The sequence below is a fragment of the Fukomys damarensis genome, unplaced genomic scaffold (assembly GCF_012274545.1).
Source record: "Fukomys damarensis isolate Sample0158 unplaced genomic scaffold, DMR_v1.0_HiC HiC_scaffold_33, whole genome shotgun sequence".
Lineage (NCBI taxonomy): Eukaryota > Metazoa > Chordata > Mammalia > Rodentia > Bathyergidae > Fukomys > Fukomys damarensis.
The window spans coordinates 49,536,112-49,559,841 of NW_022900945.1; the positions used below are offsets into that span (position 1 = coordinate 49,536,112).

General features: G+C 41.8%; 1 protein-coding gene across 1 annotated transcript in view; it reads right to left on the reverse strand.

The window, feature by feature from the left end:
* Nucleotides 1-2,525: 2,525 nt before the first annotated feature.
* The window catches only part of Hmgcs2 (3-hydroxy-3-methylglutaryl-CoA synthase 2), a 31,329-nt gene continuing 10,124 nt past the window's right edge, over nucleotides 2,526-23,730 (reverse strand). The window contains exons 2-10 of the mRNA XM_010643543.2: nucleotides 18,930-19,384; nucleotides 15,223-15,348; nucleotides 14,345-14,509; nucleotides 12,479-12,644; nucleotides 9,608-9,778; nucleotides 7,909-8,015; nucleotides 7,067-7,192; nucleotides 5,827-5,938; nucleotides 2,526-2,562 (exon numbers count right to left, since the gene is read on the reverse strand). Of these exons, the coding sequence (XP_010641845.1) occupies nucleotides 5,832-5,938; nucleotides 7,067-7,192; nucleotides 7,909-8,015; nucleotides 9,608-9,778; nucleotides 12,479-12,644; nucleotides 14,345-14,509; nucleotides 15,223-15,348; nucleotides 18,930-19,384 (1,423 nt within the window). The 3' untranslated portion in view covers nucleotides 2,526-2,562; nucleotides 5,827-5,831. The remainder of the gene's footprint in view (nucleotides 2,563-5,826; nucleotides 5,939-7,066; nucleotides 7,193-7,908; nucleotides 8,016-9,607; nucleotides 9,779-12,478; nucleotides 12,645-14,344; nucleotides 14,510-15,222; nucleotides 15,349-18,929; nucleotides 19,385-23,730) is intronic.

Here is a 23,730-nt window from a genome sequence, read left to right on the forward strand (position 1 = left end):
ATCCCACAGTTCCATTTCCAGAATTCCCAGGAATCTGTGGCAAGTTGTGAATTAGAAAGGATTTGGACGGCTCTGCCTCTGTGGCACTTTCAGGGGTTGTAGCTCTCATGACTTCTTTCTTGGGATGGCTGCTTCCTCCTTGCAGTTTTCCTCAGAGGATCCACATTTCTGGCTTCTCCAAACTTTTGAGGTCTCCACTGTACCTTTGGCTTTGCACTCACAGATTCACACACTGCCCTCTCAGGGGCACACTGCCTGGCATCCCGGGTCTTTTTCTGGAATTGGAGTGGAAACCTTCCTTACCTCACAACTCTTACATTCTGCATGCACCTAAAATCAGCACCACATGGGTGATATCAAGGTCTACTGCTAGCTGAAGCAGTAGCCAGGCTCTTGGCTATAGGGATCTAGTGCCTATGAACCAAGTCTCAAGGAACAAATTCCTTAGGTGACCATCACTTGGAACCTGGTGCTCTGGGGCTCTCTTCTCAAAGCAAAGTCTTTCACCTTTGCAACTCTGAGGCTGCAAAGGCTGGAGTCCTGCTGGTTCTTGTGATGTTTTCAGGCCATGTTTTCTGTTGTCTTCTTCTGAAATACTTGGATTTCTCTGGCTAGTCATTTCAGTGACCAATTTCTCCTCTGGTCCATCTTTTCAGGCCACGACTTTTCTGTAGCTTCCTTTCTGGCCAATCTCACAACATTTTGAATCATTCTGCTGGGCTCTTTGCTCTTGATACTCAACATAAATCTAGCTAAAAGTCCACAGAGTAGCCATGCCACCACCTCCACATTGGACTGTCTTGAAATTTCTTCTGCAAGATTAATTAGTGTGCTGCCCTTAAACTGAATCTCAGGCAAAGTCTCTGGACACAAGTGAAATGCAGACAAACTTTTCACCAAGGTTTAAAACATATCATGTGGAGTTCAACAGCTAATGTTGTCCTTTGTCCCACTAGACTTTAAGTTGCATGGTAGCCTGGTGTTCTATGGTCAAATGTTCAGTGTCTATCCAGTTCCTGGACTTCTTCCCAGTCCTTCCTGAGCCTGGTCTTTACCAGCAGGATTTCTATCAGCCTTCAGGTTTTCTAAGCACTGATCAGAATCTCCCATCAAGTTCAGAGTAAGGTATTCCAGCTCTACATTTTCAGTCAGCATCTCTGAACATATCCAAAATCTTCCCACAAGCCAGACCCAAAAGCTTTTGAGCCACATGGTAAATAACCCCACTCTTGATACCAGATACTTAGTTACTTCTCTCTCATTGTTGAGTCAAAATACCTGACACTCAAATTTAAAGGGGGGAAGGTTTATTTAGCTCACAGTTTGTAGAGGTTTCAGTCCATGTTTGTCTGACTCTGAGGCAGGGTGACAGGTATTGCAGAGGAGAAATAGTTCATGGTGGGTAGAAGATAGCAAATCAAGCAAGAGACATCCACAGCTCTTTCTATCCCTTAGATCTTTTCTGGCTACTTAGGGTGGGTAGCACTCATGCCCTTAATTCAAGTACCCTTGATCCAGCATTTCACCATATCAATTCCACCATCGCACATGAAATCTCTCACCGACTCCATCCGTGAATTGCAGTGGGGACCTCTAGAATTTTAGAGTAAGGAGGAATATCCTTAGCGTGCAGGAGATCTATTGGGGGGGGCCTTCTAGTACTACTGTGCCCTGTTATTAAAGTCAATGGGAAACAACAACAACCCAATCCAGGCAAAATGACAACTGGTCCTGATCCTTCAGGAATAAGGGTGTGAATGTATTGCACTTTGTTAGCAAATTATTACTTCTTTACTTGTGGAAATGATTTTTCTTTTTATTTGCTTTTTGATATTTTAATCACTGATTAGTATTAAACACATTTTAAGATTTTGGAATGAAGTAATATAGACAGAAGGGGGTTGTTATAAAGCTTTTAGGTACATTTGTAGTTTTTAGACACCTGTTTGTAATCAGGTTATTTGGTCAAAATGTTGTAGTTTTCATTTTGAATTTTAAGAACCCTTTGAATATTTGTTTCAAACGTGTGGAAATAAGAACAATAAGAATTGTATACATGTAATTGTTGTAGCATTGTAAGTCTGAATAGATCAAGTCCTATTAGTTCTTTACAAATCTTTTACTGGAGACTAGTTTAAGGAGATCTGTCTTGTTATCAAGTTGACAAAGGGTGGATTGTGGTGGCTAATTGATTAATTGTCCACCCGAATGGGATGCCCAGCTGAATTGAGTCAGTATGGTTCTGGGCTTGGAAGACCCACTTGAAGGGGGATTGCTGGCAGAACAGTATAAAAAGAATGGGAAGGAAGGATGTCAGCTGATCTTTCTGGGAGGAGATTCGTGACGACTGCTTTTGTTCTGAGGAGTTTCAGTGGTTTTTCTTTGAAAGAGCTTTGGTTGGTTTCATTCTTCAGATGAGCTTTAATCCTTGTCTTCAGGGCCAATGTTTGGGGGTGGCTAGTGGGTAGAGTCAAATTCATTTACCAGCTAAAGGCAGAATTTTAAACATGATCCATGGCAGAGGCTTTGCTAGTGGTTCTCTACAGGAACTGTTCTATGGACCTATAGAACATAAAGAAACAAGCAAAATATTATATGATGAGTCTCCTCTTGCTCACTGGACCACCCAGAACCTGTTCCTTGCGCTAGGTGTGGCTGTGCATTCTGAGGTTTGGGGTACTCCTATTGTCCTCCCAGCTTCAAGCCTAAACTCCAGAGAGGCTTGGCACCCCACATTACAGGAGCTAGGGCTGGGGTTGGGCAGGGTTCACATCATCCACTCTGCTCTGCCTGTGATGGGAGAGTAGACTGGGCTGGGGTGGTGCCGAGACCTACAGAGCGCCACAGAGCATTGCATAGACATCAAGCCTTTGTTACAGTTAAAATCTCACTGCAATAGGCTCATTGCTCATGTGACGACCAGCCATAGAAAAGTATAAGAGTTTTAGTTTTCTCTGTAGGTGCAATGCTTTTGTCAGGGAAGGGACTTGACTTGGAGATTCTCCTTTGAATTTATTTATTATTTTAAATGGTATAAATGGTATATGCCTCTTTAAACTTTTTTCTCTTTTAGTTTTTTTTTTCTTTTAAATTGAATTTATTGGTACATTCTAGGTAGACAGTACAGTTACATTCATTATTGGGATCTTGTACCTTTACATGCCAGGTCTTGGTTCTCATTTTTTCCCCTTGTCCCCACCCTCCCTTCATCCCTTCCTCCCCTCCTCACCTTCAAACTCTTTAATTCCATTTTTACATTTTCTCATATTTTTTTCCTTTTCCCTTGTTCCCCTTTCCCTATCCTTCTCGCTGTCCCTACACCTTTGGTCCTTTTCTTCCTATTTCACATTGCTAATTGTCCTGTTAGGATCTTGAGCACTATTTTAGTTTTTCACACCAGAGAAACTATTCGGTATTTGCTTATGTGTGACTTATTTATTTCACTTAGGAGTATACCCTCAAATGTACCCATTTACCTATGCATGAATCTACTTTCTCATTCTTTATGGCTGAGTAATATTCCATTTTATAGAAAAATCACATCTTCTTTATCCAGTCACCAGCTGATGGGCAGATGGGCTGTTTCCAAGTTTTAGCTATTACAAACTGTGCCGTTATAAACATGGGTGCACATATATCACTGTGGTATGATTCTTTTAATTCTTTTGGAAAGATACCCAACAGAGGGATGGCTGGGTCAAATGGAACATCTAATCCTAGTTCTTTGAGGTATCTCCATATTGATTTCCATAGTGGTTGCATCAGTCTGCACTCCCACCATTAGTTTTTATTTTTATCAGTACATGTCTGCAGTACATAATGATTATATTCACCATGGGGAGAGTTGGTCCATGTATTTATGGCTTGTGTCTAGATGTCCCCACAAAGCCCCATGCAGTCATAGATAGGGCCTTTTCAGAGGTGGCTAGATCTAGACTGTGTGGTGCTGGGATCAAGGGTGTGTGATTACTGATTAGTTCTGGATAGGATTAAGGGTGATCCACCCCTAGGTTGTGAGTGTTGCCCACCCTAAAGAGTGTGTAGCCTGAATAAAAATATAAGGGACAGAAAGAGAGCTAGATGGTCACTTGTTGCTTATTGATTTTAGCTTGCTCTGTTGCTGACTTCTGCCCACCATGAGCTATTTCTTCTCTCCAGTACCACCCTGTCTTAGAGCCAGACAGCTATGAGCTGAAACCTCTACAAATTATGAGCTAAATTAACCTTTTTTCCTTTAATTTTAGGTGTTGGGTATTTTGTCTCAGCAACAAGAAAAAAAGTAACTAAGACAATGTACATAACACATCTTAATTCTTTTTTTTTTTTTTTTTTTTTTTTTTTTTTTTTTTTGGTACCAGGACCTTGCACTTGCAAAGCAGGTGGCAGCACCACTGAATTAAATCCCCAGGCCACATCTTAATTCTGTTTTCATCTTTCTCCCCCACCTTCTCCCATCTCTTGGTCCCCTTCCCGTTTGCAAACCATCTAGCTCCCTTTCCTATTGTCTGTGGAGATTCTTCTTTGAAAAGCCCTTGTTCTGTCTGTCTGCATATCTGTCTGTCTATCCTTCTGTCTTTCTCATGATTGAATTTAGCCTTCTGTTTGCCAACAAGGTGCCCCTAAGGACTATATTTCCAACAACTTCCTTGGCAGTATCAAAGTCTTATAAGACTACTTATAGACCTTGTCCTCAATCTCATTCTGCAGCCCGGGTCTGGCAGTTTCATGCCCACCTCGCCTTGCCAATAACAGCTCAGCGACGGCACTTCAGCAGCCCAGCAGAGGATGCGAGCAACTGAGAATATTTCATTGGCCACAGGGAAAGTCTGGGCACCCATCTTAGCTTTTCCTGCCTTCCCCTGTGAGGCTTTTCCGAGTCTCTCCTTATCCATGGACTCTTCCTTTTCTCCCCTGCTCTATGCTTTGCCCTTGGCAGACCTTTTTAGCTGTCCCTCTTTGCTTTCCAAGGGAGCTAAAAAGTTAAAAACTTGAGTGGGGCTTACACTGACAGTTTTGTGTGACAAAGTTGCTTCTCACTCTCCTGCTTATCTGTTTGTTTTTTAGGTTTGTCTTTTTTTTTTTTAACCGGGGATTGAACTTGGGTCCTTGCGCTTGCAAGGCAGGCCACCGAACCACTGAGCTAAGTCCCCAGCCCTTCCTGCTTATCTATTTGATAGATACACGAAACAGGAGCTATAAAACTCCTATTCTTAAAACTTGAATTTCCTTAAAGAAATACCTTAGAGAATTCTTCCATTTATTCTTTCACCCCAGTCCTCTTTCATTAAACTCATCTCTTCCTACACTCAGCCTCACCATACTCCAATGACTCACTGCTTCTCCTCAGAAGGAATTTTGTGACCTAACAATTATCCAATGGCTCCCTAATCCAAATCACCCTTTAGCCAAAGCTTCTGGCTCTAACGGAAACCAGGGCCACCCTGCTTCCTCATTACTCTGTGCCCAACGCCCTGGTAGGAACCTTTTTAGAAGCTGTTCCTCTTTCTCATTGTCCCTTTGAAGCAATGAGTTCTGCCAGTTCTGCTCTACTGCCTGCTTCCTCCTCTCTGGAGCCTCTAGGACAGTTTCCTACCTAGAGCAGATCAGAAAAACAAGTCTCTTTTCATTTTATGGGGTGATCTTCTCCCAGCTTCTGCCTTCCCAGGGATTCTCACTGGTCCTGTGCATAAAATCCCATCTCCCAGTCATTTTGGAAACTATGGACCCTCTCTGGCCAGGTTACTGTACCAGAACTGCCTGTTACCTGGACAGAGACCTCAGGGATTTAAGCCACCCAGGGAGTTAACCCTGAAAGCTCTCACTCACCACTTTTAGATGGGACACCGGGCATACTTCCGGCGATGCATCTCGTCCACTCGCTCGAGGTACCAAGTACCCGGGAAAAGGTTGTTTGTGTCACCAGGTGGTGAGAAATTTGCTGTGCAATGAGGAAAAAAAGGTACTCAGAAAAAGCTACAGGGGTTGGGGGAAGAGAAAGTAGGAATAAAAATTCCTACAGATTCATGGTGAAGCTTGCCTGGCTCCACTGCCAGGGGCTGCAAGGCCTCCAGTGAACACTGGACCAGCGGAGAACCAGAGAAGCAGCCATCTTGCATCGTGCACTTAAAGCCTGACTTATTGAAACTTTTGTGATAGAAGTATAACATTTTCCTACAGTAAACATTACCTTCACCCACTGAAATCTTCACATAGCCTTTTTCCTCTGTGCTCAACCTTGGGTTGAGGTATACTCCGGAACTTCCTGTTTACTGATACACCTCCTTCTTCATCTTAATATCTTTGGCTCTGATTTACTGCAGCACTGTGGTGCTTTGAACATTAATGCTCATCTCAGGAGTGCTATTTTTCATTCTCATTGTTTTTCGTTGTTCTAACATCTGTTCCAGATGAGATCAGTAGCCGAAGGATCTGGAATATTCCCAATTCCATATATTCTTTCTCCTCTTCAAGACACTCTGCAAACCGCGTAGTCACCGTGGTTTGAAGACCATCTGGTCTCTCCAGTTCTCACTTTTGATTTTGTTTCCCTTCCATTCGTTAGTTTTGGGGATTATATTTTGTATTCTGTTTGGCAGAGAAAGGGGGCGACTGGGAGGAGATGGTAACTTTCACTGATAACTTACTTAAGTACATGCATTCACTTAATTTCTTTGGCAATTCTGCCAAGTTAGTATGATTTTAGAAATGAGGTAATGATGAAAAGTTCAATATTTCTAGTAAGTGACACCACTCATTTAGATTTAGATCTTCAGCTTTGAAGTCTATGCTCTTGCAACATTTACACAGCATTTTTAAATACTGTCCTTCTAGCTTCCATGGGACAACATCCATTGTCCACCTGGAAATCTATGTGGCCTCCAACCTCTTCCCAGCTCTGCTTCCTGCTTCCTTACACAGCTCTTGCTCCTTCTAACGAGAGGTCTTCATCAGAAACACTTAACCCACTGCATGCTAGATTTCTGATCAATCACTGGTTCCTAGGCAGTGGCATGGAATCTGAAAGGAACTGTGCTTCTCCTCTTCTCTTCCTGCCCCCTTTTCTTACCTTTGTGGTAGAACTGCTCTCTTTGGTTCATCACTTCTGTGAATTCTTCAGGAGACATACGCTTCCTGGAGGCCAGACGTTCTGGCAGGTCTGACGCACTAGACACCAGCTTCTCCAGTGGGGAGTCTGAGGAGCAAAAGCAAGATTGTTAAACCTTCCTTACTGCGTTGTCACTGGTGTCACCAGGAAGCCAGCTTCCGAGGCACATTGCACCCTGGGGGTGGGTGCTCTGCTTGTGATTTCAAATACCAAGTAGAGCAGTTGAAGGGAGGGCAGGGAAATGGGGAAAAAAAAATAACAACCAAGATTAAATTATGTTAATGGTACACATCTCCAATGATGGATGTCGGTATATTGTATACCAAAAATGTACCGATAAAATTAGTTTTTTAAGAAATACCAAGTGATGATAAGCAATCATCAGTGTTAGCAAATATGCAGGTGGACACCGATTTAGTCAAGCTGTATCCCATACAGTGCTTAGATATGTGTCCTTGATCACAACAATCATAAAATAATCAACCCTTATTGGATATCTCAACTCTATTAATTTCTCTTTAAGCAGGTGTAAATATACCCCTATTGTCTCTTGCCTGGACCTTCTGTGGCTAGATCTAAGCAGCTTCCCCATATCTGTCTTTGTTCTTTAAATTAGTCTGTTAGCAGTAGCCAGGGAAGGACGTTAAGTATATATGTTGGACAAATCGCTGCTTAAAATCCCTGCAGAGATTTTTCTCTGCTCTTCCTTACAACACAGCAGCCTTGGCAGTGGCAAAACAGAAGATGGCTTCTGGCATCAGAGAATTGTATCAGAGGGAGCCTGATAAAAAGATGAGACTCACCGGGAGAAGCATCCTGTGACACTCGAAATGAGAACAAACTCGCTGCTAAGCCAGAGCCGTAGGAGAAGGCTCCAATCCTGGAGCCAGCCAATTCTTGAGCAGAGTGACTACAAGGAAAGAAAGAAAGAAAGAAAAAAAAAAACACAACACACATTGGTAATATATTCTGCACCAGAAATAAAGAGCCCACCTGTCAGCCCACACTTGTCCCTGTCCACCTCCTGCAACTAACTATGCACCCCAAACACTGCACAGAGAGAAGCTGTGTGGACCCTGGGGCCAAGCCCAGGAGTGGGAAACCTTGCCCAAAATCCAGAATATGTAGCACAAGAGAGCTGGGGGTATAAAGGGAACTGCTCTCCACTCCGCAGGTCAGGATGGGTTCAGTGACTGAGTGTCCACATGGAGGTGCACCCCAGGCTCCTAGGCTGCCTGGAAATTGTTCAGCCCTTTGATCAAGACCCCCGTCAGTAAGAAGTTGATCTGGTTTACCCGTGAATATTTTTTCCTATGTTGCACTCAGTATTTGTTTGTAAACCCAGCACAACCAAAAGCCAGTAAAAGCAACAGCGAACAATTGAGCACCTGCTGAGCTCTACTACAGTTTTCGTATTTTTAGACATTCAATGCTTATAAATATGTGGAAAGCAGGGATTGTTATTACACATATTTTAGAGATGGGGGAAGTGAGGCACAACCAGGGTGGTTGTTTCTGCTTGTTCACTCGCTTGCTTTGTTATTTGAAACAGGGTCTGGATGTTACCCACGCCACTCCTGGGCTTGGGATATCCTTCTGTCTCAGCCTGTCCAGTAGCTGGGACTGTAGGAACATGACACTGCCCCCGCCCAGGTTAAGTGTGTTTTCAAGGTCAAAAACTAGTAAATAGACTTCAACCTAGGATGTGGACTCTAAAGCTAGATTGTTTTCTTTTTCTCTTCTTCCTTCCTTCCTTCCTTCCTTCCTGCCCTCCTTCCTTCCTTTCTTTTTGGTAACACTAGAGATTGAACCCAGGGCTTTCCCACCAAACTAAATCTCCAATCCTCTTTTTTTTTTTTTTTTTTTTCACTTTGAGACCAGGTCTCACTAAGCTGCCCAGGCTGGGCTTGAACTTGCAATCTTGCTAACCAGAGTTTCCCAAAGTCTTGGGATTACAGATGTGTGCTAGGACCCTCGACTAAGCTAGACTTTCTTAGCTACCACATTCTCTTAAATGCAGGGATTTTAAATAGATGAGGCAAAAAAAAAATGCACACAAGTTCTGCTATTCCAGGGCTGTACCCAGGTAGATCTTGCATATCCCAGACTTGCTGTACTTGACTTTAGAGGGCACTGTTAACACAGATGGCAAATCGGCCTATGCATACACTTTCAAACAAGTTCCTTTCATCTTCCTTCCTTCTTCCTTCTCTTCCTCCTTCCTCTCTCACATCTCTCATTCTTTTTTTGAGGCAGGGGTTTTGAGACAGGGTCTCACTATGTAATCGAGACTGACCTGCGACTCATTATTGTAGCCCAGGCTGGTCTCAAACTCACAGCGATCCTCCTGCCTCAGCCTCCCGAGTGCTGGGATTACAGGTGTGCACCACCATGCCCAGCTTCTCATTCTCTTTTAAAAGTGACTCCCCAGAGGAACCAAACTTGGTTGGCCTCAGACCAGTGGGGTGGGGACATAGGAGGTGGGCCAGATGTGGGACTCACTGTGCCAGCAGTGAGGCCAGGCAGCCGTACAGGGATGAGGTGTACATGTTCCCGTTGTGTGTGGAGAGATAGAGGGAGGCCTTGGTCTTCTTGTTGAATATGTCCTGGGAGGCTTTCAGAAGGGCTTTATCCACATCCTTGTTGGTGTAGGTTTCTTCCAGCTTTAGGTTCCTGCAAGGCAGCCAGAGGTGGCCAGGTGGGGAGGAAGGAAACAATGGGGAAAAGGAGCAGCTTCTGGAGACAAGGTTTTGGGAACGTATTTTAAGTATTTACTGAATCTTTGGGGGTTGTTTTTTGTTTGTTTGTTTTTGTTTTCTTGGTACCAGAGATGTAACTCAGGACCTTGCACTTGTGAGGCAGGCAGGCAGAACCACTTAGCTAAATCCCCAGCCCCTCTTTTAGATTTTTGAGACAGTGTCTCACTATGTAGTTCTGGCTGGCCTTGAACTCAGCAGTCTTCCTGCCTCAGCCTCTCAAATGCTGGGATTATAGGCATATGCCGCCATGACTGGCCTATAATATTTTTGTTTTTGGTCAAATTTTTTATTTTATAAAAACATCAAAGTTACATAATAAAAAATATGAGAATAACAATAGTTTTTACACTGTATAACTTTATCTTCAAAGTAGTTACTTAGAGTATAGCCAAAAAGATTCTTCCAAAAAAGAAACAAACAAATAATAACACAAATCTCTCTTTTCAATGATCTAAGACAAACTAGCAGCATAAATAAAACCAACTATCATATATACTGAAATATTTTTAAATCAGTGGAATTTGTAGTTTGGGGAAGTATTTGGACTTCGCCCTATTTCCTATTTATCTCTCTTGTATTTTATTCTTTATTTGCATTTCTCATATAAGAGAAACCACGCAATATTTGAATTTATGTTTCTGACTCATTTCACTTAACATGTTCTCAAGTTGCATCCATTTACCTACAGCTTCAAGTTTAACTTTTTTATGGCAGTGTAGTATTCCATTGTATTTTCATTATTCATTCATCTGTTGATGGACCTATGCACTGTCTCCAAGATCTAGCTATTATAAATTGTACTGCTATAAACATGGGTACGATGCTTTTAACTCTTTTGGGGAGATACCTAGAATGAGCATACCTGGGTAAAATGGAATTCCTATTTTTGGTTTTTTTGAGGAATCACACACTGATTTCCACAAGGGTTATACTAGTTTACCTCCCCATCAACAATGAAGAAGGGTTCCTTTCCCGATATCCTCACCAGCATTTGTTGTTATTAGACTTTTTTATGATAATTCTTTCTAGGGTAAGATACTATCTTAGTAGTTTTAATTTGCATTTTCCCTGATGGCCAGCTATGGAGAGCATTTTTTCATGTATTTGTTTGGTCTATAATATTTAAAAAACATCAAAATGCACAGAGGAAAACAAGCCATCAACAGTCCTGCCATGCAGAGATAATAGGCTACGTGTCCCTTATAGAACACATCCCACGTTCCTACAGTCTGTTAGGCAAGCAGAAATAAAGTCACACTAGATGCTCTGTCTAGCATGTCTTCCCCAGCCTTTGGTTTGAAGCGAGGTCTCATCGTGTAGCCCTGCCTAGCCTTGAACTCATAATCCTACCTCAGCCTCCCAAGTGCTGGGATACAGGTATGCACCGTCACACCCAGCTTAGCATGTTCCCTTAACTCCGAATATGTGTGTCTAGCAAATACTCGTAAGATTTGTTCATTCATTTTCCATGCATTTCCTAAATATCCTCTACACACAGAAAGATAAAGGAAAAAAACATATCCAAAACAGCCTTGTGTTTTATCATTTTCCCAAGAAGGAAACAGAGCCATAGTTAAGATATTGTAATCCATGTCATTATTTAATAACAATCATCATCATTATTATTTTATTTCTTGGAGCTGCTGAGGATCGAACCTAGGGCACTGTTCATGCTAAGCACACTAAACTGTACTCCTAAGCCCCTATGATATTATTTTTTATGGTTCCTGACAAGACATCATATTTCAGCCAATCCCCCTGCTTGTATTCCTCTCTAGTTAAAATACTACACAGCTAAGTGCTCTTTCAAACGTGTGCAGAAATAAGCCTAAAGATATGCCTGTCTTTGAAGCTTTTCCTTCATGCTCCCATTAATTCCACAAAACATTTGTATTGATTTGCACATTCATTTTTGCCCATTTTCCCTTACTTAGCCTCATCAGTTCTAGGTGTTCAAACATTAAAAAAACTGCACAGAGACAATGGTAACTTGCTTACTTTTTAAAAACTAATGAGTATGCACATTTTCCTATGTGATTAGTACGCATTCCTTCTTTGAGAAACTTTCTGGCCTCGTTCACATCTACTGTTCAGTGAGAGCTCTCTTTTCTTCTCTTCTATGTGTCTTGGGGGAGTGCATCAACAGACAGCCTTCCTGCTCTCTGATATCTCAGGAGGTGAGCAGCATTATGTTCATGTTGGAAAAACTGAGGCCCCCGAACAATCACAGTGGCAGGCGAGAATATGAACCAGTGCTCACCAAGTGACCGCCCTGAACTGTATTTGTTTCCATGGGTCTGCATCTGTGTAGACTGTGAGATCTTCTAGGGCAGGGGTCACAGGGTACGTTCATTTCAGTATACCAGGAGTTTACAGTGTGATTCTCTCGCTTTTTACAGTCGCTTGTCCAGAGGTGCAGACAAACTTGGGAGCACTCACGGAAGACCCCACACCAACTGGGCCCATCTCATCCCTCCACATCAGCGCTGGCACCCGTCCAGCTGGACTGGAGGATTATTTGCTCCCCACAGGGGAGCTGGATGTTCAGACTCAAGAAAGCTGCTTCCTCGTTTATCCCTCAGGAGCCTCGAGGCGCCCCACAAAGTGGACTAACCTGAAGGCCTCCAGTCCCTTATATGAGGAGTTCTGTGTGGCATTGCTGGATGACAGGAAGTCACTGAGCATCAGACGAGCCAGAGATTTCTGGACCATCTTGCAGAAGGGTGTGTGAAAGATCATATACTGTATATCGTCGAGGGTGAAAGGCCGGTCAATGCCATCTGGAAAAGGAAGTGTGAAGGTGAGGAGGTACCAGGATGATAAGCCACACGGACCTCTCCTCTGAGGTTTAAGTGTGCCAAGGGGGCCTAGACTTCTCAGAGACCCAGTTCCTACCTCCAGCAAATACACGGAAGTTTTGCTCATCCGTCATTCACGCGTTTAACGAGTATCATCTATGAACAGGAAAAGAGGCATCTTTGTATCCACCAACTTCTTCGACAGATACTGTCTCTGTTATGGTTTATATCGCGATATCTCTCCAAGGCTCGCATAATCATAGCGAGGGCTTATGGGAGGAGAGCGAATTCCAGGAGTTCACAGCTAATTGTGTTAGGAGGTGGAGCCGGACCAGCAGAGGTGGGTCACTGGGAGGGTGACTGGAGGGGTCTCTCTCCTTCCCCAGCTCTATACTTCATTCTGTGTTTACCAACCACCACGAGGGGAGCGTCTTTCCCTCTACCGTGCCTCCCTGCCATGCCACCCTGCCCAGGAGCCAGCAGACTGTGTGCTGCGATCTCTACAAACTGCTAAAAAATAAATAAATAAACCTTTCCTCCTCTACTTTGCAGGAGTCAGGTATTGTGTCCCAGTAACAAGAAAGTGACTAAGTCGTCTCCAAAGTAACTTGGCATTGTATCATTTTCTCACTTTTCCAGAGAGCAAACAGACTCCCTACAATATTGAACTGAGTCAGACGTTCAAGGTTACTCAATTTTAAAAAGATCAGCTTTGGATCTAGGCTCTGCCTGTACCCTGAGGCGGCCTCTTATTCTTAAAAGGAATGTAATGAAACTTCTGCTCTTAGCAAAGCTTATCATTTAGTGCTGCGACTCAAAGAAGCATCCATACAAATTCTGTATGCAAGTAAAAAAGCAAAATTCAAAGCCTCGGGAATTCAGAAGAGGTGAGAGAAATCGGCCAATAGCGATTTTACAGTGGATGGGCGGAGGCAGAGGCCTGTGACGACTCCTTCGCCACTGGGCTGAGCTCTGGCAGGCCACGCCCCACCCACGATCCTTGAGAAGGGCCACCCCGAAGCTCCCATGATCTGATTCTCTAGCTCATGTCTTTTCTCACACCAAAACCTGGCTTCTGCTGATGCCCATCTAGACTAAGATGGCTAAGATGGTAGGGATATTTTTTAAAGGTATTTCTCTGTTTTTAAAAAGTGATATTTCTTTTCTTCTTTCTGAGTATGGAAGTGGCATCTGTTTTGTAGCCAGAGAATTCAAAAACTAAAAATGAAGATGAAATCAACCTCTAACCCCATCAGCTAGAGAAAATTACACACTTCAGTATTCAGAAAACATACGTAACTTTTCAGTATCAATCAGACCACCCAAAAGTCCAGCTGTGCCTGATTTAAACAGAAACAAATCCCAGCCTCACTACGATGTGGCCACTCTTTCTCACAACAGTATCACCCCAGGTGGGGACACCTACAGGTTTCACACGAGTGGCTTTGGCCCTGCATGATTTATTTATGTAGCTCACATTATAGGCAAGATCATACTTGGATGCAAATGAAATTGAAATGGATTTTAGCATTAACCCAGGAAGAGCACAAAAAGGGGGATATGAAACAAATTTTTTGACACTGCTTTTAGGGAAAGAGGAGAGAGACCATGTCTTACACTTGTAGGTGCAGATTCTTGGCCATGTAAACAAAGCCCCACTGTTTGCCCTCCAAATCCTATACCTTGTTTCCACTGATTCTGGATTTTTCGGCGGTAGGATGCATAGCATCTGTCCAAGGCCCGGAAGTAACACTGGATGGAGAGCTTGCCATCCACCAACGGGTACTCTGAGGCCAAATTCGGTTTGTAGAAGTCATAGGCATTTTCCATGTGGGTTCCCCTGAGTCCTGGAAAGCGCACAGAGGGTGTCAGGGAGTCCAGAATGCAGCCCACACCCAGCAGCGCGGATGGGAGAGCCACGCAAAAGCTTCCGAAGCCCAAACCAGAGCCTACTCCTCAGTTCTCACCTATTTGAAAGGAGCTGAGTAGACTGTTAGCATTACATAATGGAGGCTTATCTTTCCCTTTCCTCACCCACATAGGCTTAGCAAAATGTGGAGAAGGAGCCAAAATTCTCAAGAGAACAACTCACCTTATATCAGGTTTATTTCAGCATCAATCGCCAGTTTACTTCTCTTAGTTTCTTCTTCACATCTATACCACTCACTGCATACACCATTATTCCAATAAGGAACCCTCACTGGCTCCCTCTTTCTTCCCTACCTACCCTCTGCTCAACAGAACACGCTTTGGGAGGCAAATGATAGCATCCTCAAACCCAGACTGAGTACACAGCGCCATTTTGTTTTGTTTTGTTTTTAGACAAAGTCTTGGTATGTATTCCAGGCTGGCCTAGATCCCACTGTGTAGACCAGGCTGGCCTGGGGCTCATGGCAATCCTCCTGCCTCAGCCTCCCAAGTGCTGGGACTACAGACATGCACCACTGTGCCTGGCTTGGTTTGTTTGTTTGTTTGTTTGTTGGGTATGCCTACTTTGGGATTCAGATCTATGTATTTGGCTATGCTGTGCACAGGCTCTTGATCATGATTGACTACAAACCTTGCTCCAGGGCTAGAGGGGCGTTAGGCCCAATCAGCATGGCCACAGCTCCAGCGCCACCTGTAGGTCGCGCGTTACCAGTGGGGTACACTGCGATGTCTCCACAGACCACCAGCGCATAGCGACCTGCAAAGACAGACAAAAATCTTTGTGCTCGCTGCCAAATCTATAGTTCACTGACTGCCCACTGGGTGCCAGGCACGATTTTAGATACTGGAAGTCAACTGGTGAACAAAACAAATAATCCCAGGCCCGTGGTGCTTACACTCTAGTGAAACTCATATGCATTTGAAATGTAAAGTGTCCTTGCATTCTAGTTGTAAAATGTTCATTTACTCAGAATTTAATTTCTGAATTCAATGAAAACTTGTTAATGGCGCTTGTTTTTGCCAATCACCTTATAGCACTCCATGATCCTGAATATCTTCCAAATCAAGGGAGGCCAAGGAATAGAGGGGGAAATTAACATTCACAATAGGAGCCAGGTGTTACTTGTCCTCAGACAATTCTTTAAACGGTGCAATTACGTAGTAAACATCTACATATGTGGATAAAGCCACTGACTTCCTGAAAGATTAAGTAATTTGTTGAAGATCACATACGCAGTGAATATGTGATTTTAACCCACTCCTGGCCGGACTCTAAGCCTTGCGCTTTGAACTGCCTGGAATCACTTTCATTATGGAAAAGTTTATATTCATTAGCCACATTTAATAAAAATGGTTAATAGTAACTAACTTTCTCATGGACTATTAATAAATTGTCTTGATGATTATTTGCCTACTGATCAAAGTACTGCCCCGGTGAATAAACAAAAGTGACTTATGTCTTCTGTCAGTCTGTCAGAAAGCCCAGTGTTCACCCACAGCTCTATGTTGGGAACCAGATTTCCCTGTAATTTGGTCCTTCTGATAAGCCTATGTAGCAGATATAGTGACCCTCTCTTTTCAGATGAAGAAACTGAGCCACAAAGAACTTAAGTCACTTGCTCAAAACTACATACCTGATAAATGATAGGATGAAGTTTCAGAATCAGGACTCCAACCCAAGTCCACTGAAGTCCAGGGAACTTGTTTTAAGAATTATAACAACCACAACGAAACACTTGTTTCTCCAGCCCCATTGATGTGTGAGTGTATAATTGTGGGATAAATAATACTTTTGTGTGTATATAGGCATGTATATAAGTATATATATATATATGTTTCTCACTCACATTTAAAAAAAATTTAGATACTATAGAAAAGTATTTAGCAGCATTTAGAAAAATATCAATAAGTTTGACTACCTAAAAATGAAAAACTCCTCTGAGAAACAAGGTCAAAAGAAAAACTGAGAAGTATTACTGTATTTGTAGCCAACAGAAAACTGTTTTTCTTCATTTCTGAAAGTCAGAGATGCCAGTTGTGTAGTAGAAAAATAGCCAAGAGGCATTATTAAAAAGTTCAAGCTTTCTTATCATGAAGGAAAGCCAAACCAAAACACTATTATTTTACTTATTCAATTGAAAAATATTACAAGACTTGATAATGTCTATTTTAGGAATACAATTTAGTACCACATTTTGGAGAGCAATTTGGCACATATTATTAAATATTTTGTTTTTGTTTTTGTTGTTTTGGTACTGGGGATCAAACTCAGGTCCTTGTGCTTGCAAGGCAAGTGCCGGAACCACTGAGCTAAATCCCAGGCACATATTATTAAATATTTTGTTTTTGTTTTTGTTGTTTTGGTACTGGGGATCAAACTCAGGTCCTTGTGCTTGCAAGGCAAGTGCCGGAACCACTGAGCTAAATCCCAGGCACATATTATTAAATATTTAAATCAACATATCCTACAGTTTCACTCTTAAGATTCTATATTTACAACACATTGCCACAAGCATGCAAAGCTATTGTAAAATGTTCCTTAAAATGTATTTTGTAATTGCAAAAATATGACAATGTGACTTTCCACCAATATGGAACTAATTAAATAAAGTTTTACATAACCATCAATAAAATATTATGTGGGTTTTTGAAAAGAATGATGTAGAGCCAGGGATTTAGCTCAGTGGCACTGCACCTGCCTTGGAAGATCAAGGTCTTGAGTTTGATCCTCAGTACCAAAAAAAAAAAAAAGATGTACACATTATATATGGTGATATAGAATGAGCTCTAAGAGATCAGAGAAGAATAATATGTATAATGTTTAACACTAAATAGATAAATGCATGTTGCAGGGGTGAAAATTTTTTTTAAAGAATATGTGAAAAATATTAGTGCTAATACTGGGAAGTGATAATGCGGTGAAAAGAGGACTTCTTGTTCACTTTACATCCTTTAGTGTGTGTAAATGTTTTTATTCCTCCCTATAAGCTTCGATAGCTTTCTCTTTTTGGTACTGAGGATTGAGCTCCGGTCCTGCCAGCCAGCCCCACTCTTTCCTTCCTTCACACCGTGCTGTCTTCTCTGGGATGGTGCAGACCTCCCTGCTGAGTCCCTGCACCTGAGGGCCCCGGGTGGGCTCGGGCAAGGTCAGAAGCAGAGATCTCAGCCACACTGGCTTCTCTGGGTCTTGGTGTGTATGTAGTTCACCTTCAGGTGTGCAGTTCAGGTGCTCACTCAAGCTTATATGTTTTTTCTGTTTTTGTTTTGTATCCTAAAAGTTCATGTTTCAATAACTTGGTTTTTTATTTTAGACCAAGTACTAAGCACATGTCATCTACAGTAAGAAAACATGTCATATTAAAGAGACATGCATACAGGCTCTGTCTTTGGGGATACACAGCCACTCAGCAGAATCTACTCACCTGAAGTGACATACTTAAAGCTGACTGCTCCCACGGACAAGCTCTCTTTATTGCTGGTTAAAGGCTGGTAGCTGCCCCTTGCCCTTCATTTCTACTCTCAACTACACCCTTGGTTGAACCAACTGGTGGTAATGGTGGTAGGGGTTGCTAAAGATAATAGAAATGCAAGCAGGAGAAGGACTGTAAGGATAGATTTGATGACATCGAGACAAGACCATCCCACATTAAAGGGATCACTAATGGTGAAAGCTATGGCAGGCAATTGAGCCCGGGTTCTCTGGCCCCAGAGACTGAACAGCTCTCATTTGCCCCACAGCACCTGGGACCTGCATATATAAGGCAAATGAAAACAGTGAATGAGCTGATAGAGTTCCCTGTCTTGCTCTGTACTTAGAGATAAACTTAAATTTCTCTTGGCTTCTTTTTTTGTAGGAAAAGAATATTGTATTAGGGTACTTCTAAGCTCCCTAGCAACATTAAACTTTATGATTAATTTTACAATTAATGTGCACTATGGTTTCCATGGTTTTCAGTTGTAGGTTTCTCCCACCCTGCCCTGTATTGAGGATAGAGCCCAGGAGAACTCTAGCACTGAGCTACCTTCTCAGCCCCTTTTAATTCTTATTTTGAGACATGTTCTCACTAAGCTGCCCGGCTTGGGTTCAAACTTGCCACCTTCCTCTCAACCTCTGTGTAGCTGGTATTACCTGTGTGCCCTTAGATTCAAATTTAGTAAACAAAGAGAATATCAATAGCCAAATTACTGTCTTTTATATCCTATGGGTGATTTTATTCAATTATTTTTCCAGCCTATGAAGCAGACAGTCAAAACCCTGGTTAACTGAGAAGCAGAACTTTTAGGATTCAGCCTCTGACCCTAGCTCCTTTCTTGCACAATGCCCCTGGCAACACATACCATCCCAGTAGCTGGACTCCATCCAGTTGGCAGCGTTGAAGAGGGAAGCAGTGCCACCATAGCATGCATTGGTGGTGTCTATGCCTTCAATGTCAGTGTTGCCTGACTCCTGGAAGAGTTCCATGAGCACCGTCTTGACAGCCTTAGACTTGTCGATGATGGTCTCGGTGCCCACTTCCAGTCGACCCACAGAATCCCACGGGAGCTTTGTGCGCTCCATCAGCCGTTGCACTACAGTCAGGCACAGGGAGTTGATGTCCTCCTGGACTGAGCAGAAGCCCATTTGGGTCTGACCCAAGCCCACTGTATATTTCCCTGCTTCCACCTTGTTGTACTTCTCCAGGTCAGTTTGGTCCACATATTGGGCTGGGAAGTAGACCTCCAGCTCAAGGATGCCCACATCTTTTGGCCACGTATCTGTTTTGGCCAGTGGGGCAGCAGAGACTGTAAAACACCTATGGTGAAAATAATTAGAGTTCCATTACTGGTCTGTACTAGTTTCCTCAAAAAACAGTAATACAGTAATCATTGAATTCATGTTTTAATATATTTTGAAGCTATGTTCTGACATGAATAAAAACTTAGTATTCTTATACCTTTCAGTTGAATTATCCCTTTTATCCTTACATTCCTATCATAAAGTCTACTTTTCCTGATGTTACTGTAGCTACACTGAATTTTTTGGTTCCTAGTTGTATGGTATTCCGGTCCTTTATGCTTGCAACTTATTAGAGTCTTTTTGTTTTTTGTTCTTTTGTTCTTTCAATCTGTATATTCAACGTGTGAATTGTCTTATCTATATACAGTTGAGTCTTTTGATAAAAAATTTTAACAAGTTTTACAACAGTGGTGTTTTAATTGAATAATTTAGTCCATTTATATTTTTTGTAATTGTTGGTATACTTTGAATTAAGCCTACCATCACTCTTTCTTTCTATTTATCTTCTTTATTCTTTGTTCTTTTACTCGCCTTTTACTAAAAAATTCTTTGTGATTAAGCAAATATTTATTATATTTTATCTCTTCTTTTTCTTTTAGTGGTGATCTTAGAAATTATATTATGCATACTTAGCTTACTATAGTATAACTTAGTTACTGTAGTATAACTTCTACTAGGGAAGTGATGTCAGCAAGATGAGTGATTAGAGGTTCATGGCAATCCTTCCCTTCAAAACAAGAAAAAATAAAAACAACTTCACTGGCACATTCAAGACAGAGTACTAGAGTGAAGTGGGGATGTGGGAAAGCCATTGCAGAGCTCAGAGGTACATGATAACCTTATAAAGAAGCAAAATAAGCACACAGCATCTACTTTCTTAAAATCAACCCTGAATCAACAGCAAGTTGTTTTTTCTTCCTAAGTGAGTGTCTTAGTTACTTTTCTTGTTCTGAGACAAAATATTTGACACTCAAAATTAAAGGGGGAGAGGTTTATTTAGCACAGTTTGTAGAGGTTTCAGTCCATAATCTGATGGCTCCAAGTCAGGGTACCTTGGCAGAGGAACATTGCAGAGAGGAAAACCATTCATGGCATGCAGAAGACAGCAAAAGAAAGCAAGCTAGGGGTGACTTACAGCTCTTTCAGGGTACTTAAGGTGGGTAGCATTCATACCATTAATCCTATTGCTCTTGATCCTAGCTTGAATGAATTCTGGCTAGATCTAGAAATCTCTGAAAAAGCTCTACCTATGACTCATGAGGCTTTGGAGAGATATCTAGGCACAAGCCATAACATCCTACCCTTGATCCCCTAAAGACTCATGTACATTCTTTTATGAAAAAAGGCATTTAGTCCATTTCTAAGAGTTTACAAAATCCTGACAGTCTCCTCAATGATTAAAAGTCCAAATACAAAGTCTCCTCTGACATTTAAGGCAAACTCTTAGCTACAAGTTCCTGTACAAATTTTTTAAAAGTCAGAAACATTCAATGGCACAAGATAGACATTTCCATTCCAAAACTTACAAACAGGGGGGTTAGCAAGGAATGGCAACAAAGCAAGACAAAAATCCAGCAGGAAAAACATAAAATCCCACAGTTCCATTTCCAGAATTCCCAGGAATCTGTGGTAAGTTGTGAACTACAAAGGGCTTGGGTGGATCTGCCCCTATACCACTTCCAGTGGTTGTAGCTCCAATAATTTCTTTCTTGAGATGGCTGCTCCCTTCTTTCAATTTTTCTCAGAGGATCCACATATCTGGCTTCTTCAAACTTCTGGGGTCTCCACTACACTTTTGGCTTTGCACTCACAGATTCACACACTGCCCTCTCAGGGGCACACTGCCTGGCATCCCGGGTCTTTTTCTGGAATTGGAGTGGAAACCTTCCTTACTTCACAACTCTTACATTCTGCATGCACCTAAAATCAGCACCACGTGGATGATATCAAGGTCTACTGCCAGCTGGAGCAGTAGCCAGGCTCTTGGCTATAGGGATCTAGTGCCTATGAATCAAGTCTCAAGGAACAAATTCCTTAGGTGACCATCACTTGGAACCTGGTGCTCTGGGGCTCTCTTCTCAAAGCAAAGTCTTTCACCTTTGCAACTCTGAGGCTGCAAAGGCTGGAGTCCTGCTGGTTCTTGTGATGTTTTCCGGCCATGTTTTCTGTTGTCTTCTTCTGAAATACTTGGCTTTCTCTGGCTAGTCTTTTCAGTGACCAATTTCTCCTCTGGTCCATCTTTTCAGGCCACGACTTTTCTGTAGCTTCCTTTCTGGCCAATCTCACAACATTTTGAATCATCCTGTTGGGCTCTTTGCTCCTGATACTCAACATAAATCTGGCTAAAAGACCCGAAGAGTAGCTATACCACCACCTCCACATTGGACTGCCTTGAAATTTCTTCTGCAAGATTAATTAGTGTGCTGCCCTTAATCTTACTCTCAGGCAAAAATCTCTGGATATGAGAAAAAAAATCAGACAGCTTTATGCCAAGGTATAACTCTCATGGGCCAAAGTCCAAAAGCCAGTGCTGTTTTTCCCAGCACAAATCTCCCAAGCCTGAAAGGATTTCTATCAGCCTTGTGGTCTTCTGAGCACTGACCAGTATCTCCTACCAAGTACAGTCTAATATATCCCAGCTCTACTACTTTGGTCAGTATCTCTGAGCCTTTCCAAATTCTTTCCACAAGCTAATATCAAAAGCTTTTGAACCACATGGTCAGGTATAGCCACAGTAACTACCCCACTCTCAGTACCAAATTCTTAGTTACTTCTCCCTCATTGCTGAGACAAAATACCTGACACTCAAAGTTAAAGAGGGGAAGTTTTAGAGAAGCAGCCCCCAAATAGTCTAAGCTAAGCTTGATGGGAGATTCTGGTCAGAGCCCAGAAGACCACAGTGCTCAAGAAATGCAGATAGAGAAAACTAGGCTCAGAAAGTTTCAGTTGGGAACAAGGACTCCATTGGCAGTTGAACCCTAAGCCATACTGTTACACTCTAGCAGTAAATTTGTCTACATTTTCCTCATGATCTGAACCTTTGCAGGAGACTAAGGTGAAGGGCAGTGGACTAATTAATCTGGTAGAGAAAATTTCAAGGCAATATACAGTTGAGAATGTGACATGGGTATTATTGGGGGCTTTTAGCCACCTTGATATAAATAATCAAGGGTAAAAATCCCACTCAAAGAGATTTTAGTTTCCCTAAGAAAGGAAGCTTCCATAAAGTTGTGGCCAGAAACCTTGGAGCAGAAGACAGCTTGGACAACAAAGAGGTTACCATTAAGACTAAGCCAAATTTGTACAAGATAATAGTAAAAATGACTAGAGGTCATGAGCAAGACCCCACATTTCTCAGGATCAAGGATTCAAAAATTAAAAATACATTGCTTTGAGAGGAAAGCCCCTGGGTCCTCAGCTCCCAAAGGATTGCCTAGAGCAGTGTTTTTTTTTTTTCTTTTCTTTGAGTTTATTGGTACATTTTAGGTATACAATACAGTTACATTCATCATTGGGATCCTGAAGCTTTACATAATAGGTCTTGATTCTCATTTTTTCCCCTTGTCCCTGCCCTCCCTTCATCCCCTCCTCCCCTCCCCATTTACAAACACTTTATTTCCATTTTTTCAGTTTCTCATATTTTTTTCCTCTCCCTTGTTACCTTTCCCCCACCCTTCCCACTTTCCCTACACCTTTAGCCCTTTACTTCCTATTTCACTTTATTAATTATCTCCTTAGGATCCTGTGTACTATTATAGTTTTTCACACCAAAGAAACTATTCAGTATTTCAGTTAAAGAAATCTCTGTATGAACATTACAAATAGGGAATTCTAAAATAAAACTAAGAAGGAAAGTAAAAGAGAAAATGCAATGATGTAACATTAAAATAATTCTTAATTCTGGAGATGAAAATGGTCCCTGACCATATTTAAATTGCTTCTTGCTCTTGTACTCTTATCTTATTCTTTTTTTTCATTATTTAGAGAATACTTTATTAGTTCCTGTAATCAAAAGCACATAGATATGACCTTACATATTTAGTACAATGCGTTATCCCTGTACACATGGAATAAAAAAATAAAAAATAAAAATAAAAAAATTACCATTTCTAGACCAATATGGCTGTCCATTTCTGTACAATGTCAACTCAACACAGTAAATTGGGATAACTTTTTCCAAAGTTGACAGCACCGTTAAAGTTTCGCAAAATTCAATTTATAAATAATTGTATATATATATTTATATTTATATAAAAGACTAATAATAGCAGTATGTTATGCATCAATAGCAGGAACAGCTTTTCCAGGTTCTGCAGTCATCTGAACAAAATTATAGACATTCAGCACATTCCATTAAAAAAA